Source organism: Caretta caretta, chromosome 17, assembly GCF_965140235.1.
Source record: "Caretta caretta isolate rCarCar2 chromosome 17, rCarCar1.hap1, whole genome shotgun sequence".
NCBI lineage: Eukaryota > Metazoa > Chordata > Testudines > Cheloniidae > Caretta > Caretta caretta.
In genome coordinates this window covers 6,353,845-6,372,228 of record NC_134222.1, presented here as the reverse complement: position 1 = coordinate 6,372,228, position 18,384 = coordinate 6,353,845, and the positions used below count along the sequence as shown (strand labels likewise).

General features: G+C 40.9%; 1 protein-coding gene across 12 annotated transcripts in view; it reads left to right on the top strand.

Annotated features, from left to right (window-relative positions):
• Window positions 1-18,384, top strand: part of BCAS3 (BCAS3 microtubule associated cell migration factor) — a 510,082-nt gene that overhangs the window by 466,168 nt on the left and 25,530 nt on the right. For 10 of the 12 annotated variants that reach the window (XM_048824521.2, XM_048824531.2, XM_048824525.2 and 7 more), the window contains one exon: window positions 12,901-13,068. In XM_048824521.2, coding sequence (XP_048680478.1) covers window positions 12,901-13,068 — 168 coding nt within the window. Of the gene's footprint in view, window positions 1-12,900; window positions 13,116-18,384 lie in introns of all 12 variants that reach the window. The other 2 variants (XM_048824529.2, XM_048824530.2) reach the window with 1 other exon arrangement.

Below are 18,384 nucleotides of genomic sequence, written 5' to 3'. Positions count from 1 at the left end.
GTCATAATGAGAGAGACAAGGGGAGTGAGGTAACATGTTTTATTGGACCAACTCCTGTTGGTGAGGGAGACAAGCTTTCAAGTTACAAGGAGCTCTTCTTCAGGTCTGGGAAAGGTACTAAGAGTGTCACAGCTAAATATAAGATCAGACAGATAGTTTAGCATAAGTAGTTAGCATATATTCTCAGGGACCATTCAAGGTGAAGTGGCCCGTTACCACCCCTATAGTCATAGAACTAAAAAAAAAAAAAAAAAAGTGCATTGGGTTACAGATTGTTATCATAAGCCATAAATCCAGTGGCTTTATTAAGACCATAACGTTTAGTGTGCAGCAGAGTTATGAATTTAAGCTCCCAGGTTCCTCTTTTGAAAGTGTTGTGCAGGTTTCCTTTGAGAATGAGGAACTGATAGGTCAGATACAGAGTGATCACTTTGCGAAAAGTATCCACCCACAGGTGATAGTGTGTTTTTGTCTTTTATTATCTTCCTGTACGAGTTCATTCAAGAGTATTGTGAATGTCTCACCCATGTAGTTGTTAGTGGGGGCATTTAGTGCACTGGATGAGGTATACCACACGTGATAGACATGTGTAGGACCTATGGATCTTGAAAGGTGTGTTGTGGGGGGTGTTTGTCATTGTAGCGGTGGAGATACATCTGCAGGTTTTGCATCTGTTGTTCTGGCAGGGTTTGGTCCACTTTGAGTTGCTGTGTCCTGGTTTGTGGGGAGCTTGCTTCTGATGATGAGCGTGGAGAGACTGGGGGGTTGTTTGAAAGCCAGAAGAGGGGATTCAGGAAAGATTTCTTTCAGGATGCTGTTGTAATTAGCATTCTTAAATAGCTGTTGCTTTCTGAGGTGCAAGCCCTCAGAAAGTTGTTATGTGCTCTGGCAGAGGCAACAGGGGGAAATAAAACTCATCTTTAGTTACACGTCACCTCTTGCCTCACTTTCAAATGCACAATAATTGCATAATATTTGCAAGTTAGATTTATTTATCCTTTGTACAAGCACTTATTAGACAGTAGCTTGGCACTGAAGCATACGTTATCTCATAGTGAAGACCAGTAAATTACAAGTTAGGGACCCTGAGTGGGATTAGTGATTCACCTTAAGAAAATATTTTGGTTTCTGTTTATCTGTCAGCTGGGTTTTGAAATGTTTCATCTAGAAAAGGTAATATCATGCACTAGAGCAGATGATACTGAGACCTCAGGGGTTCAGGAGCCATACTGGCATTCAGCATTACCCAAAAGAGCCACAGTCATGTGAATTCATTGTTTTATTTACTATTTATATAATATATATATATATTCTCACCACAAATGACTGACCAAGTATTCTACAATTGGTTAATAACATAGTAAAAGCATCCTGATTGGTTAATAACTTAGATTGGTTAATAATTAAATCACACAGTGTCTTAATATCATGTGCTGCAAAGTGCTGCAGGAGACACATTATAGAACCACTTGCGGCTCCCAAGCATCAGTCTGAGTGTCACTGCACTAGACACTTTTATATTCCTATATTTGTTTCATTGTATTCTGATTGCTACTCGTATAAACCAACCATCACCGTTCTCCTGGGTACTTGCCTGCTTGTATAGTTCCTTCTTCCGCTGTATTTGTAGTAAATTCTAATATGCAGACTTTCTCCTACCTGGTAGGAAACTTTCTTTTTCTCTTCTTGTTTGTGAACATTTTTGCCTATGGACACTATAAAAACCTAGCTTGTTTTTCAGGGATAACATTTTCCAACAAAGTTCCAAAACTCCAATAGATAAATTCATTCCTCTCTCTAATGTAATTGAAACATGAGACAGATGCTAACTACTGTTTTATCTCTGCACCATGTGCCAGATTCATCCCTGGTGGAACTCCATTGAGGTCAGTCTCTATGTGGGAAGCTTTCTTATTTGTATTACTGGAGTGCTTAGGAGCCCTAGTAATGGACCAGGACCCCTCTGTGCTTGGTGCTGTACAAACACAGAACAAAAAGACGGTGCCTCATCTGGCTCTCATTCGACTAAGCACTTGAGCCCATGATTTATTCCATTGGCTAGCTCTGGCACAGTCCCAGTCTTTGTTGCAGAATTGCAAAGTATTCTTGGATCCCGTGCTAGGGAATTAAAAATTCAATAAATGTTTTATTAACATTAACATTTCACTCCTCAGCGCAGAAATGCCGAAGGTTCAGCACCACTCTCCTTTACAAACCAAATGGCTCTGAAAAGTTCTTCCAGCAGCAAGTTGTAACATGCCGAGAAGCTGATTTTGCTACATGGCTTATAGTGGGGAACAGGGTGGAGAAATATACAAGATGTGGGGGGGGGGGGGGGAGCTAGTCTAATAGCAAAGATAGGGCTGTGGTCTCCCAGCTAGATACTAATGGCTGTAAGCCATGTTCCAGACTCTTGAACTCAAATTTGCAAACTCAATATGTATGTTACATGCTATATTTCTATTATACAAGAATAAGTATCCTGTTACAGTTTGAATGATATAGTAATATGGAGCACTGTTCCAATGTTTTTTCAACATTTCTGAAATTCAAATGAAGCACAATCAAAATAAACCCCTTGGCTCAGACAATTTCCACTAATTCTCAAGCAATATGACAAATCTGTGCTTGTGTCTCTGAGTGTAATATAAGATCTCAGTTAGCCAAGAAACCTGATGAATTGTCAGATCTTTCTTTACCTGTGAGTAAACACGATCCCTTTCTAAACCATTGTGTTTCCTTTCTACATACATATGTGGACTTGCATGCACTAGAGGGTTGATAATGAGCAGATAAATCCTGCTGTTTTCTTAACTGAAGTAAGACTATGTTCAGTTACCTGCAATAGAGTTGACATTTTTTATCCTGTGCAGGGATGTCGGTAAGATGATATATGCCTCCCAGCCCTTTATGAATAAATTAAGAAATTAATAATAAAGTAATTGACATATAAGTGCAATAGAAAATAGCATATTGTCTCATAGTGATAACAGATTTATCCTCATCGCTGAGGCCCTACCAAATTCACAGTCCGTTTTGGTCAATTTCATGGTCACAGGATTTTAAAAATAGTAAATTTCATTATTTCAATTATTTGAATCTGGAATTTCAGGATGTTGTAATTGTAGGGATCCTGACCCAAAAAGGAGTTGGGGGTGGGAGTCACAAGGTTGTTGTAGGGGGGTTGCGGTACTGCTACCCTTACTTCTGCACTGCTGCTGGCGGCGGCCCTGCCTTCAGAGCTGGGCAGCTGGAGAGCGGCGGCTGCTGGCTGGGAGCCCAGCTCTGCAGGCAGAACCACCTCCAGGAGCAGCACAGAAGGAAGGACGGCCTGGTATGGTATTGCCTCCCTTACTTCTGTGCTGCTCCCTGCAGAGCTGGGCCCTCCGTCAGCAGCCGCCACGCTCCGGCCACCCAGCTCTGAAGACAGCAACTCAGAGGTAAGGGTAGCACGGTATGGCGTTGCCACCCTTACTTCTGCGCTGCTGCTGGCAGGGCGCTGCCTTCAGAGCTGGGCGTCTGACCAACAGCCGCTGCTCGCCGGTCGCCAACTCTGAAGACAGCACAGAAGTAAGGGTGGAAATACCGTGACGCCACTAGAATAACCTGGCAACTCCCTTTTGGGTCCGGACTCCCAGTACGAGAAACGCTGGTCTCCTCCATTACATCTGTAGAGTATAGGGTAAAAGCACACAAAAGACCAGATTTCATAGTCCGTGATGCATTTTTCGTGGCCGCTAATTTGGTAGAGCCCTACTCATCGCTAAACAGCAGCATCCTAATTATGCACATACCTTATGCAAGTTGTCCCATTGAAGTCAACAGCACTACTTGCTAAGTGTGTTTTAGATACGGCCTTCACAGAGTTATAAGAGTGAATTCTATTCACGTTAGGATTAAGGCAAAATAAAAACTGATCTAAACTTTTTGGTTGAGATTTTCACAGGAGTGAATTGTGTGTCTAAATACCCTAATCAGTTTTGAAAATCCCAATCTTTGTCCTTAATTTAGCTTTAACTTAATTTAGCTTTTGTGAGGTGGTAAAATTTTGGGAAACTTTATTTTAAAATAGTCTTTGCCCCTAAATTTTCTAATTTTAACCAGTGCTAAGCAAGGAAGTATTTCCAAGCCTGAAAAAAACTAAAAAGTGCCGTCAATATTGCAAGAAGTCTCCTGCTTGTGAAATTTCCAGACCAAAGAGATTCAGAGACTATCAGATAAGTTTCAGAGGAACCATGAGAACTTTTGTACACCAGCTCAAGTGTCTGAAATTTGACAATCACCCATGCACAATTATTGCTTTAAAACTTCCAATCATAAATCAGAATTTAATGTAAAGGGACAGTGATCTGTAATGTTATTTCTTGTGCAGGTGCTCGCATTTGTTACCTTCTCTGCCTGTTCTGTTCTTATGAGAACGGAGACCACTGAAATGTTTGAGAATCTTGATGATTCAAGTGGAGGTATTTAGCTGCAACATTTCTCTACATTCTTTTTTGATTCTAAGGCGTAAGAGTCATTTCTGGTAATAGATTTTATTATAGAGCTATATTAGATTTTTAAAATAACGACAGTAATCTCCAAGTAAAGTATAATTATTAGAACTCTTTGCCTTTTCTTTGCTTATTAAGACATATCAGATGCTTCAGAGGTTTATATACTGTTTTATTTCTTAATGTTAGTGTATACTTTAATACATGGTAGTGGCTTTGAGGTTACATGAACAGTAACTATTTTCTAACTTTGACATTGAATTGTGATCATATAGGACAAAAACTACAAGTATATACAGGTTAGGAGGAGTCAAGGATCCGTTTAAAAAAAAAAAAAGTCCAAACAACATTCTGGGCCAGATCCTAGGCTGATGTCAATTGGTGTAGTTCCATTTATTTCTATGGCGCTGTGGTGATTTACACTAGCTGAGGCTCTGGCCCCTGCCCTCTTCCACGCTCTCAGATCTTCAGCTGTTTTCAGTTACATAGATCACTGCCTTTAACCTTTAATCGGAAATAAATAAAGGATTGAAATCCACCTGATAAGGAAAAAATAGGCTTTTGTGTATCAGCACAGCCTTCTTTGTAGAACGGGCTGAATAAGTGTGTCTTGTTCCCCTCCCATGGCTAGGGCATACAGAGAGTAAGGGCTTGTGTACACAGAGTAGCAATGCGCACAAGATGTGTGTGATTTCAAAAGCGCACCAACGTGTTGTGCACTAATTGACTGGTGTGGACCCTGCTGGTGCCAAGTTCATGCACGTTCATGCATGCTGCTGCTCCACGTACACACAAGCATAAGAGCCTACTGCTGCTACTAGCTGATGGAATTACTTTTAGGCCAGGTGGCAGAGGCCTGTACTTTTGGTTCTGAAGATCTGAAGTTCTATCCCCACTGACAACCCATGGTTGGGATTGTCGCATTTACCTGTTTTATTTGAAGTTGTTAAACCGCCTAGTTTCTTTCACTGTTTGTCCCTGTCCTAGCGCCAAATTTCCAGCCTGGATAAGGAAGGAGTTGGGACACGTCATGGAGGAATCACCTAGGTTGCTGTAAGAGCAGTTTAGCTGACATGTTTTATTAGGCGGTATTAGCTGTGTGGCTTTGCTCAGCTTTCACCAGGCGAGGACCTGGTATCCTATGCAACAACACATGGGTCCCTCATTTGGTAGCTCGGTGGTATTACCACCAATCTGGTGTGAAACTGCTGTTTTGATGGCATATTGCAGAGCTGCAGACAGCATTTGAGGCAAAGGCGGCTTTTAATAAATACACTTAATCGTTTATATTTTGACCTTAACCCAGACTCATACTCAGACATAAAAAGCTGCAAGATGAAAAGGTACTTTGTCAAGGCTTCTCTGGCTGATAGTGTGGTAAAGCAGGGCAGCCTTGCTCTGAGGAAATGCAGATCCTTTAGAAAGGAGAGTAAAAGGTCAAAACTAATCCAAAAGGACAAGCAGTGTATGTCTGTGTGTATATTGGGTTTCACATATGAAATCCAGTCATGATAAATCTGATGGCTTTAGAAACATCTACTTTGATTAATGAAAACATAGTTCTCATAGACCATGGGTTTCATACTTCAAAGTTCTTCTGGATTTAGAACCTTAGGTTTTGCTTATTCATATAACATGCAGGAAACTATTTTTAAATGAATAGGGAGCGGGGGGGGGGGGGAGGTTTAAAAAATTGCAAGCATTTCAACATCAGTGCTGCAGATAGTCTGGGTAATGAGGAGCAAAATTAACAAACAGCAGACATTTTATTATGCATTTTACAACCATGTTTACATTCCTTCCTCTGTATTTGTTTTTCCTTGAAAAGTTTTATGTATTTATAAAAGTATCTGACTGCTTCAGCTCTGAGAATTGGAGTTTCACTCACATTTGAAACCTGGAATAATCTCCGGGATAGCTGGTTATTTCACAGCTAATGTTCCAAATCATCTGCAATGCTTGTCTCAGACCAGATCCTTCACCGCTTTCTGAAAGCTTGAGTAGGTGGGCTTTGTGTAAGGATTATCTGACGGAGGAAGCTGAGACAGAACCTAAATATCAGCAGACTTTACAACATAGCCTGTGCGGTGGACTGAGGTCTTTAATATCCATAGCCCTTGGACTCTCCCTCGAGGGCGTGTTTTGGGCAATGGAAGTACATGATATCCAAAGCGCAGTGTGGACAAAACCATATGCACTGCCCCTGCTTAACCTGTTCCCTCCCGCCATCCATAGAACCACTCTGCTTCCACAGTGCTTTAGGCCCCTCTGTGTCACCAAGGTGGGGCCAGATTTTACTTTTGATCATGCTCATCCACTCTCTCTCATATCTGTTTTTAACTTGTCTATAATTAAATAAAAAGCATTCTCATCTGTGACAACAAAGTCTGCTGGAAAGAACCTAGAAGCCCGGTCACTCAAGGTGAGCAGCCTTAGTCTCCCAGGGTTTCAAAAGGATTTGAGGGTGCTCAGCATCCAGTTGCACTAGGTCCATAGACAGTACTGTCAGGATACAGTAATGGTGAGTAATGTCCTGTTTACAGCATTCCTGTGAACGATTTTGGAGAAAGACAGTATGGAGAGGGGAGGGGAAGGGAAGGAGGATGGGTAAATGGACTTGCCTTCATATGCAACCATTTCCAGAGCTGATCATTAACACCTGAGCCTTGAGTTATTAAAAACATACAGAGGGCGAATCGTTTCTGAAGTTTGTCAGACACAAGTAGAAGTGTACATACCACATATGAAGTAGAAAGAAATATGTGAACCGTACTCCAGACAGAGTCCACATAGCATGCAGCTGAGCATGGCTACACATATAAAAGTCAAATATACTGCCGTTTAGGGAAGGCTCCGTTTCCTCTATAGTTAACAGTGGAATTTGGACAGGTCCCTGTTCAAGTAAGAACTAAATGCTGCTGCTTTGTAGCAATCCCCTTGGAGTAACAGAGTTATAGCATGAAAGTGAATTGGCAAATGCTGTAGGAAAGTTCAACCAGTGCTATTCAAATGTTATAATTTGCCTCTTTACTTTGAGCAGGAAATTTCCATCCTCCCTCCCCCCCATGGGGTTCTCTCCCATAGCTCAATTTTACAGACACTTACATTGTGGTCACCAATATTTCCGGTCCAGGATGGGTCGGGACTGCCTTCAAAGCCCATCCATGCTTCTTAATCAGCCAGAGAAGGTAGCAGTGCAGTGATGCGAAGCACTTCCTCTCCCTCAGGGACTGTCTCAATAACACTTCCAGACTTTGCCATCTCCAGTGGAGTCAAGCTCATGTCTCTTTCCTGGGAGGGAGGCATCTTTTCTTGATTAAAATTGGCAGGTCATTTCCTTTCCTATTTACTCTGTTATTTTTGCTCATGTGGGTGTTGCAATATGCAAGGTGAGGCTCAGAACTGTCAAACCATTTAATAGAACCATTACTATATTTTTGGATAACATATTATTTTTGATTTACTGTTCCTCAGAAGACAGGAAATGGAGCTACTTGATTTCATATTTTAACCAAAGCCATCCTAGAATTTTAATGAAAAAAAATTTCCCCTGGCTTTTGAATTAAAGGGCCATGGTGAAAGATATAGCTTAGCAATTTTGACTTAGAAAAATAACATACTAGAACCATTAAAATATGTTTAAACATTTTTTTAAGCACCAGGGTTTTATTTTTTTTTTCCAGAGAAGAAACTAAGCTGGCCCGGTTTTCTTGGTCTTTGGTTGGTGTTGCTAACTGTGAAAATAAAGAAGGTTTCCAAGGACTTGGGATTTTTTCCCACTATGGAACTTAATTTAAATTTTATTTTATTTTAAAGGCCTGAAACAATTGTAATATTAAAGAAAAACCATGCAATATAAGCAAGGTGATTTAGTATAAATAATAAGAGAAATCTAGGCTGTTGTTAAAGCTGGAGAATTGTTAAGCAACAGACAGAGGGTCTAGTTCTGATTTCACTTTCACTAGTGTAAATAAGGAGTAACTCCAATATAAGACCAGCATCAGTGGAGTTACACAACGGTAAGACTAGTATAAGAAAAGAATTAGGCTTACAGAAGAAAATTGTCTTCTATGTGTTAGAATCAGGAGGAGTTGCATGTGCCTATCTGAGGGCAGAATTGCTCCATAATGCTTTTGGATATTGTAAAGATAAACATACTAGAATTGCAAAGCATTCTTATCAGAGATGGACTCACCCTGAAATGTTTGAGAATCTTGATATTCAAGTAGAGGTATTCAGCTGCAACATTTATCTACATTCTTTTTTGATTCTACAGAGAAAGTCACTCCTGCTCATAGATTTTGTTATAAAGATGTATTTGATTTTTTTAAAATAACAATAGTAATTTCCAATTAAATTATAATTATTATAACTGTTTGCTTAATAAAGCATGTCAGATGCTACAGAAGTATGGAAGGGGTTCACTATGGGCCCATCTTTAGTACATAAGGAGAGAGGTGAATTTGCTGTTCATGTCAAAGCTGTCTGCCCATAGGGTGAAATTCTGACTCATTGAAGTGAATGGGAGTTTTGCCATTACTTCATTGAGACCAGGATTTCACCCATAAACTTTTGTTGCTAAAATGGTACCTGTTTTGCTTCTCTCTTGGGATGTTCCTAAATTAATTTCTCCATCTACATGCAAACTTGTTCACCAACAGAGAAAATATGTTACTAGATTAACATAGCAGAATAGATTGATTCACACATCATAGTCTTATTTTTGTGGTTGTCAGTAAGGTTTCAGCAGTTTGTCAGTAAACACACCCTTCAGAGTCTGCTCTCTGTCAAACGTTTTGTAATCCATTTAATTGGCACCATGCTTTCCCTAACCTTATCGGTATTGCCATTAACTTCTGGCTGTATTTCGTGGATTTTGAGAGCCGAATAATGTTTTAAGTCTTATTCTTAAGACACAGCCTGCCCAGTGATGAGAAATTTGATGAGCTAGCTATTCAAATACTGGAACTTCTGGTACAAGTATTGAAAAGGGGACATTGGAGCAAACAGTAAAATGAAAAAGTAAAACAATTTCATAAATAGCAAGGATATGATTAGCTGTTATCAGTTTAGATTGGATATCGTGAGTTTTCTTGACCCACTAATAATGGTGTACACAAGGCAAAGAACATTAAAACTCTTTGGAAATTACCAGCCCGCGAGTGATTTCATTCATTTCACAAAGCTATCGTCCAAAATGTAAAAATATTCGGGTCTTAATTCTACAATTGGAGAATTATTTCCGTTTGATAAGACTGTAGTCTACTGATCCAGTGGCAAGGCATATTTGAAGATACATGGCAAGTAATCTTAGTCTTCCTGAGGATATTTAAGATAGACTTTTTACTGTGAAGACAGGCAAAACTGGTGATTTTTGGCTTAACAGTACAAAATAACCCAGACGGTTTAGGGTTAGGTTCCATTTTATCTGAATCGCCAAGGATCAGGGAGGGCATGAATTGTATAAATGGTAGCAGTTATGGCCCATCTCTATTCCATCCTCCATTATGGCACCTAGATTATACAGTGTTTGGCGCTGTGTAAATATGATAAATGGATGGATAAAGATGGATGGATTGATTTTTATTTTATTTTTTTGGTTATAGATTATGATTAGCTGATACTCTCAAACACTCCATAGTCCGGTTAGCTCTTTGCAGCGTTTTTGTGTGTTGCTCTGTTGTAGAGCCAGTTTAACAAATCAGTGTTACATAATAAAGTAAGAATACATTTGTGGAGCCCAGTACCCCAGTCGGAGATTATCTGCCAGCATAAAGCCCCTTTGCACCCCCATTCCATGCTATTCAAAGACAGACTGATAATCAAGCTGGGGCCTACAGTTGTGGTGGGTGAATCGTAGCTAGATGCCCTGACATGAAATTTATTACCAGACATGTACACATAATGTGGAAAAGGAGTGAAAAGGGAGAAAAAGATAACACTAGAGCTTCACAAGCCTTTCAGTTTATTTTACAAGAAAGCATTGGATGCAGTTAATCCCTGTAACCTGCATTTACATTAACACTTGCACCTCACACGTTGCTGCTAAGAACTTTTGGCAGCTCTGGGGCCCTGATTGTAGAGGTAAGGCTACACTTGTCTCCTTTGCTCTCACTCAAGTATCTCTGGAACTAGAGAGGGGCACTCTGTGAAGTTTCTACTTGTGCACGTATGCAGTCATCTTGGCAGAGCTTCAAAAAACATTTGCTTTATTATTCATATGTCTGCTCATGGGGCAGGAATTGTTTAGCTTCTTGCTTTCAGAATAAGAGCTGACACTAATAAAGAATAGATCTCTCATTATCGTTCTCTAGCTCAATGGGAAAAACCTGGGGGAGTTTCTAAAAGTCCTCCCTGTACCATATTATATTTGCATTCGGTTTAAAAGTTCCATAATGATTATCTAGGTATTTACATGGCCTACCAAAGTTATTGAAATGAGTGGGGGATTGTCAGAGTAGAAGCTGAGTTAGGGCCTCCAGATTTGGCCCCATGAACATTCTGAAAAGAGAAGTATTAAAAAAAAAGAAAAAGAGCCAAATCTTGTTATTTCATGTACAGTTAGGGAAGCTGGCAACATGGAAGCGAGGCATAAATCAGAATATAGGGGACTTTCCCCCGCCTCTCTGCATTTTCTCCAACGGGCCTTTATAGGCCTTCCTTAAAAAACAAACTAAGTGGCTGGAGAAGCCATATTAATCCAAAGGCCCATTAAAAAGCTGAACTATTTGGTCATTCTTCCTCTAGGTCCCACCTGGGATTCATCCAAAGTGCAAGTGCATATGTGGCACGTTCCCATTCCGTAGAGGCCTGTTGCAGTGTTGATGGTTTTCTAATGCCAGGAATCTACTCTGCAGCCAGGCAAAGAGATAAATCAAAGCTGTATGCGCTGATGAAATTCGGGAGCCAGAAGTCACCATTGCAGCCCATATAAATCCCTGAATGCCATCCCCTGTGCTTTTGTCCATGCTATTAGAGTTCAAAATTATCTGCCCCTCTTTGCTGATGTATGGATTAACTGGCTCCCCGAGTGTTTACTAACGGTTATCACCCAGTACTTTGGACGTTATCAGAGGAAGGGACGCCTGCCGCAGGGCTTGGTCTCTCACCCTTTCTATTACCACCTGTCATTGGCAGAGAGTGTGCTATGAAGCTGTACAGTCACAGTGTACAAGTGTAGATAGTTTCTGACGGCTGATCAAAGGGGAGAACCAAAGGCCTGATAACAAGGACGTGTTTCATGTACTTTTAACTTTGAGAAACATTGGCATTTGCATTTTTTCCCCTTCATAGGCTGGCAGAAACCAGGCACAATAAATGCTGCATATTCGGTTTCCTAATAGTTGAGTAAATGGTATGTGCTTGAAGCAACAAAGCATAACTGTAATCGTGTTCCAAGTGGGAATGATTTAAAGTAAGCCTTCACAGAAGACTTGCTGTATAATAAAGTAGAATAATTTTAATTTGTACTTTGAAGTGATCTTGGATTCAGAATCTAATCTTTGCATTCAACAGAACATCATGTACTATTTTGAATTAGGAAACAACTGCACGTTAAGGAATTAGTTTAAGTATCTTTTCTGGAGACTGTATCGTTGCACTCTGTCACAACAGCCAGCATCTCCACTATTGCATCACTGATGAAAGGGGCGCTGTTTAGCTCTATCTGGCCTAAAATGTCATTTTTGTAGAAACATGCTCACACCGAATCTAAGATCAATAGAAGTGCTTTTTTATTCCGCTGGAAACATTTTTTAAAAATAGACTTAACATTACACTCCACCCTCCACAGCAGTGTTCAAAGCCCAAAGACCACAATATTGTGCTGCTGCATGAGAGCATGAAAATGAAATCGGCTAGAAATTTTGGCTGTAAGCAAAAAGGAAACAACTAGTCTATTTTCATTGTCCCAGTTGAGAGGAATGCAAAAAGTTGAACAAATACACAGTAAAAGACAAATCAGATTTTTTTTAAAAATTCATTTTTAATTGTCTAAGATGTTATTAGTGACATAGACACAGATTTTTAAAAAAATAAATGCTCTCACTTATACTGGCTTTACACTGGTGTAATTACGTTCACTTCATTGGAGTTACTCCTGTTTCACACTAGTGTGAGAACAGAATGAGGCCCATGATTTTTAACCTGACAGTTTTGCTTTCAAATGATCAAAAAAGGCTACTAGTTTAGGCTGTAACTACCCGTTTCTGCTACGCATTGTGTATTTTAATATCACTATTTTAATTAATGTGCCAACATTTGTCTTTCAGATACGTTGTGAACTCAGATTCCAAACAGTTCTTCCTTTTCTGTGAATTATTTCAATGTTAACCTATTTTGGGTATGGATGTAGGTTAGTTCTGGTGTCTACACTAGTCAACGAGCATTTCCCATTTGTTTGTTAAAGGTGCCTTTGATCGGAGCGTGACCCTGCTGGAAGTCTGTGGAAGTTGGCCTGAGAGCTTTGGTCTCCGTCACATGTCTTCCATCGAGCACACCGAAGAGGGCCTTCGGGAACGGCTGGCTGATGCAATGTCTGAGTCACCCAGCAGGGACATAGTGGGATCAGGAACAGGTACAAAGAAGAAATGTGATCAGAGATCACATACATCTCACCCAATGGTGATTTTTTTTTAACTCGTTAAAATTTTGCTTCCCTTTTTCTCAGCAAACCACACACATGACACCTCAGAGATTACATGGCTTTTGCGAGAGTCTTCCCCAACATGGGAGCAATCTTTAATAGGAAGAAAATATTGGCAGATCCCATAAGTACAGAATCTTGCAATCCTCAAAATGACTTTAAGAGAAATATTCACATTTTAGGCTTTTTTATTTTCTGTATTGCTCTAGTGACGTGGGCCCAAAGAGTTGAGCACCTCTGAGCATCAGATGCTTCCTCAAACCGTTGCTCATGCAGACAATGATCAAAACAACATTCAAATTAGATTCTGTCTGTGTAATTATCTGTTCTCTGTAAAGCCACTATATAGTGCTGGTTCTGTAATCCAAATTAATCCATCTTCATCACTGTCCATTATATTGATAAATTATACAATGTATTTACATAAATGGAATGGCACTTCAGAGATTACATTGCTCACAGCAGCCCTAGAGACAGGAATCGCTCAGAAATGCTAGCGCTCAGAGTAATGGTGGGTTTTACTTCTCTTGTTAATTCTGAATTGTTTTTAAAATACCCTCGAGTAAAAGGACATATCTGTCTATGATCTGTGCACTGTTTGTGTTGTGACCAGCAGCTAATATCAGTAGTAGCTTCTCATATCAGATGCCCACTCATTTGTCACCATGTCCTCATTTTGGCGAGATGCCTGGGAAGAAAAAAAGAACGAGCTGTAACAGTAACATATGAACATGCCAACATATTGGCATTATGTAAGGCCTTGTGGGTTGGAAACTGCCTTTTCTCTTTTTGCTCTTTATTCCTGAGGGTTCCCCATTCCACTGTCCCCCCATTAGTCCCCTGTTGTTGTTCTGGCTGTAGAGGACTGAACAGGACTCCCATCGGTGCTGGCCCTTAATTTGCAGGGGAGTCACTGTTGAGCAACCCAAGATGCTCCACCTTTATCATTGAGCTGCCAGTCCCTGCTGTCTCAAGGAAGAGTCTGGGAATGGGAAACCTGGGGCTTGCACATGTCATGTCAAATAGATATAACTTGGCCACTTGCTTGGTCCAGAAGCAGCCTTTACATCCCACGGTGGTAATCTTTGACCTGTTTGGAGCCTCTCGGACTTTATACATTGTTGCTGAATGAAGATGGAATTAAGTGGCAGTTTAAGATTGGCAGCTGACAGAAAGTGGTGATCTAAGCACCTGATCTGGGTTCCAATTCCAGCCCTTGTACTTATTCCTGTTGTTGCCTTGGGCAAGTTACGTAAGGTCCCTTTGACTTAATTCCCTCCTCTGTAAGATAAGGATAACGATACCTCACAGGATTGCAGTGGAGATTAATCCTCTAACATTTTCAAAGTGCTGTAAAAATGGAAAACGCTCTAAAAGTGCTTTATTTATTTCGGTCCGTATTGATACCAGCTATAATGCACTTTGGAAGGGCATTCTCCATATAAAGCGACGGGCCATCTTCACTCCCAGCCTGTGCATTTTACAGCCTTCTCAAAGGGTAGTGGATTTTGTAGGATGTCACTTGCTGTGACAGTTAAAGCAATCTGGAGATGCTGGGTTAAGGTGACTAGTGACTGCAGTTCATGGGAGCTGGCTCTTATCCTTCAGTTAGACCTTACACGGGCCTTAAATACCCTTACAAATATTGGGCCAGATGCTCCTGCATGGCTTCTTTGCACCACACCACTAGTGTAATGTGGCCCTAAAGTTGCTTTAAGTAGCCGAAGGAAGATCCATCACCATTTAAGAAGAAGCCTCTAGTGGTGTTCAGCTAACATAGGGGCTCGTACCCCCCTCAATTTTCCTGCTGCCAGCAGAGCAGGGAAAAGGAGGAATGGCCAGAGAAAATGGAGCACCCTTGTACTATACTAATCCCCAGCTGTGTTTTCACTGCCCTGTGGCTGCCGCAGCCTAGTGACATTTAGAATATTACTCAAGCTGCAGCCAGACCAAGGGAATCAAGAGGTGAGCTTCAAGCCTCTTTTGCACACACCTCCTTGTCCTGCATGCTTTCCAGCTCATGCACACTACAGGATCCGGCCTATTAGCTTTAGCAGGAGCTGCAAGAGCTCTGGATCCAGTACCTGGAAAGAGTTTAAAAAAAAAAAAAGTCTTCTAATATTAGGAAACTTCCATTCTGGAAACAGGATTGCTTTGTTGTTATGAGTAGTTCCCCCAAAGCAGTTGGAATTTCCGCTTCAGAAGCTGATGTCTGTTCTTCAAATATTTGTAAGTGCACCCAGAGATTCTGGTGGCTGCAGATTATAAATCAAAAAAGAAAAAAGAAACCTAGTGCTACATTTTCCTTTCAGTTTCACAGGTGCAACCCTACTAATTGCAACGAGCATCCGTTTCATTGGGGGTTAAACTGATATAACAAAGATGAAATTTAGGCCACAGTATTTAGCGCATAGGAGGTTTATAAGGGTGAAAACAAAGGTGAACAATTTTCAGAGGGAAGCCATCACTAAATTAAAAGTCTTCTAAAAAGATCATTCTCCTCTTTTCCCCCCATGCACATGTATGTTTCCTGTGGATAATCTTTGTACAGTGTAAGCTTATATACCACGCAAAAGCATGAATTGTAGGTATCCTAGTGTAGTAGTGGGTAACACCTGTGAGTTACATGCATATTAGCCCTCAACCATGTTGTTGTTTGTTATTATGCACAGGGCTCTGTCTAGTCAGTACCACATTTTCTTCTCACGAACTGGGATTCTAGGCTCAAAACCTGGCAAGTGTTGGTTTCATACAGGAGATAAAACTGATTCCTAAGGCTCTGAACGCCTCTGTGCACCTCACCCCCACATTCCCACCCCATATCTACTCTTGAACTCAGCTTGCCCCTTTCATGAGATCCACATTATCAGATGGTCTTATAAAGTGTGCTGTCCTACTGTGTTGAGATGTGGAAGATCCGCTTGCCCAGGGAATCAACCCACATCAGTAACATGGGGTAGTTTTTCTCAGACAGACTGGCAACCAGCCATTTGCCAAACAGCTGCATAGCACATTAAAGTGCTGGCAGCTATATACTGGTTAGGAAATAGAAAAAGATAAATTGATGGTATATCACCCCAGATCAAACAGAGAAGTGTCCTTGTTGGCTCCTAGTAAGTAGGATTATTTTAACCCCCCACCCCCCCCACCCCCCAAAGCTAGCCACATCTTGACAGTCTTTGGCTGAATTAGCCATTTGTCTCTTTTATAAAAACACACAAACGTTTAGCATGGTCCTTGCTTCTTAGAATTCCTGTTTGCCCAGTCAGTCGGATGAAATGATAGCAAAGACATCTGCGCTGAGGAACACCATAAATTTGCTTCCCTCTCCCATTAGTTTCTATATTGCTACTGACTCCAAATACAGTATTTATAGTGCTGCGTTGGACCCAAAATTATATAATTTATAATCCCCATCTCTAATTATCCTAAAAGTGACTTATTTTGACTTGAAGTGGTGGCTGGGTTTAATCCTTTATTATGCTTCTTGAATACTTTGCAGACACAGTGTTTAAAAACATTTTAAAGGCATTTACTAAACCACAAAATTTTATGTGAACTGTGACGTAAAAGAGTAAAAACTACTAGCACTGAATTGAAACATGCTCTGTGCTTAGTTCTCTGTGGATGGACAAAAGAATAAATGGACAATGGAATGGACAGGGAGACATTATCAAGTGCTCAATTGGCTCTGACATGCTCTTATGGCAAGAGATAAATAGATTCTTTTAATGCCTTAACAGTTAGGACATAGTTGGCATGTAGATTTGTATAGTAATCAGGATTGATACCTATAATAATGCACATGAAACACATGCTCATAATCCAAAGGTCCATTTTTTGCCGTAGATATTAACTAATTCTTTGTTTCTTACCTGCTCTATTACTTGGAAATGCTGCTGTAACAATGTATTATTTTGTCTCGGGTTTGACATATGAATTCCACCCTAGGTAATTCTCCTCTCTCCCACCCACCCAGCCAAAAATTTACTATAATCAGTAAGTGCATTAATTTATGCAGGCTTCCCAAATGTACATTTCTTAAGCTTCCAGATCTTTTTGATCATCTCTAGACTTAAAACAGGAATTTAGTCCACAATCTGGGATGAGACTTGCAGTGTGGCTAAAAATAAGTGTTCTGAAGTATAACCAAGGAAGAGTATTTCTGCTGCGCGGTATCGCACTTCTGAGTGCTGTTGGAGCTAAATGTGCTAAGTACCATGGGGGACAAATTCCGCCCCCCTCCTCTGTGACTGTAGTAGGCCTCAGAAGCAAAGGACCCAGGGCAGTTTGATTCTGTGGAGGGCAAGATCTGGACGACACCACAAGACAAACATGCCCCATGCATACAGTGGAACCCAGCTCTATAGGGGCTCCGTCCACTTCCCTGAGCAGCTGAGTTAAGGGATGTGAGGAGCATAGTGAGGCCAGTGGATCTGCCACTGGCCATTCAATCTCATGGAGCAATGGGACCGCTGCAACTTCAGGGCAGCGGTCGTGGCTATGGTTGGCTCTGCTGCAGCTTTGCAGCAAAGGGGGCGGCGGGGAATTGCAACTCAGCCCCCCTGGGTGGGCTTGGGGGGAGGTTTAACCCATAGGCTGAGTTGCCTCTGCCCTATTGACTTCAGCATGTCTTTGCAGCATAAGAATAATTCTCAGCAATTATGCAGGCTTACTATTATTTCTATAAAGCGCATAGATAATGCAGGTTTCAGAGGAACAGCCGTGTTAGTCTGTATTCGCAAAAAGAAAAGGAGTACTTGTGGCACCTTAGAGACTAACCAATTTATTTGAGCATGAGCTTTCGTGAGCTACAGCTCACTTCATCAGATGTATGCATCTGATAATGCATACATGTATGTATCAGATAATGCAGTGATGGATGCTTTCAGCAGATTTAATTCATTAAGAAGTCTAGAAGGGAGAAACTTGTCTGCAAAGAATAAGTCACCGATCACCTGTAAACCCCCTCACACACAAACAGCGTAAGTGTATTTCACACTGTTTGGGATATTTTCTTAGCATAGGGTAAGGGAATCTGCCTTCAGTCTGCTTTACATTGGTAGACTCGATGCTGGCACGAGTGCCCCATCAAATGCAGTACTATGAGCGTAATGCCACTGAAGTCAATGGGACTTCGTAAGTGTAGAATCTGACTCACTCTCCTCAGATGATTCTAAGTTCATATTAGTGTGCTCTTCTGCTAAATCTTCCCCATTACTGTTTGTATCTCAGCCTCAGGATTAT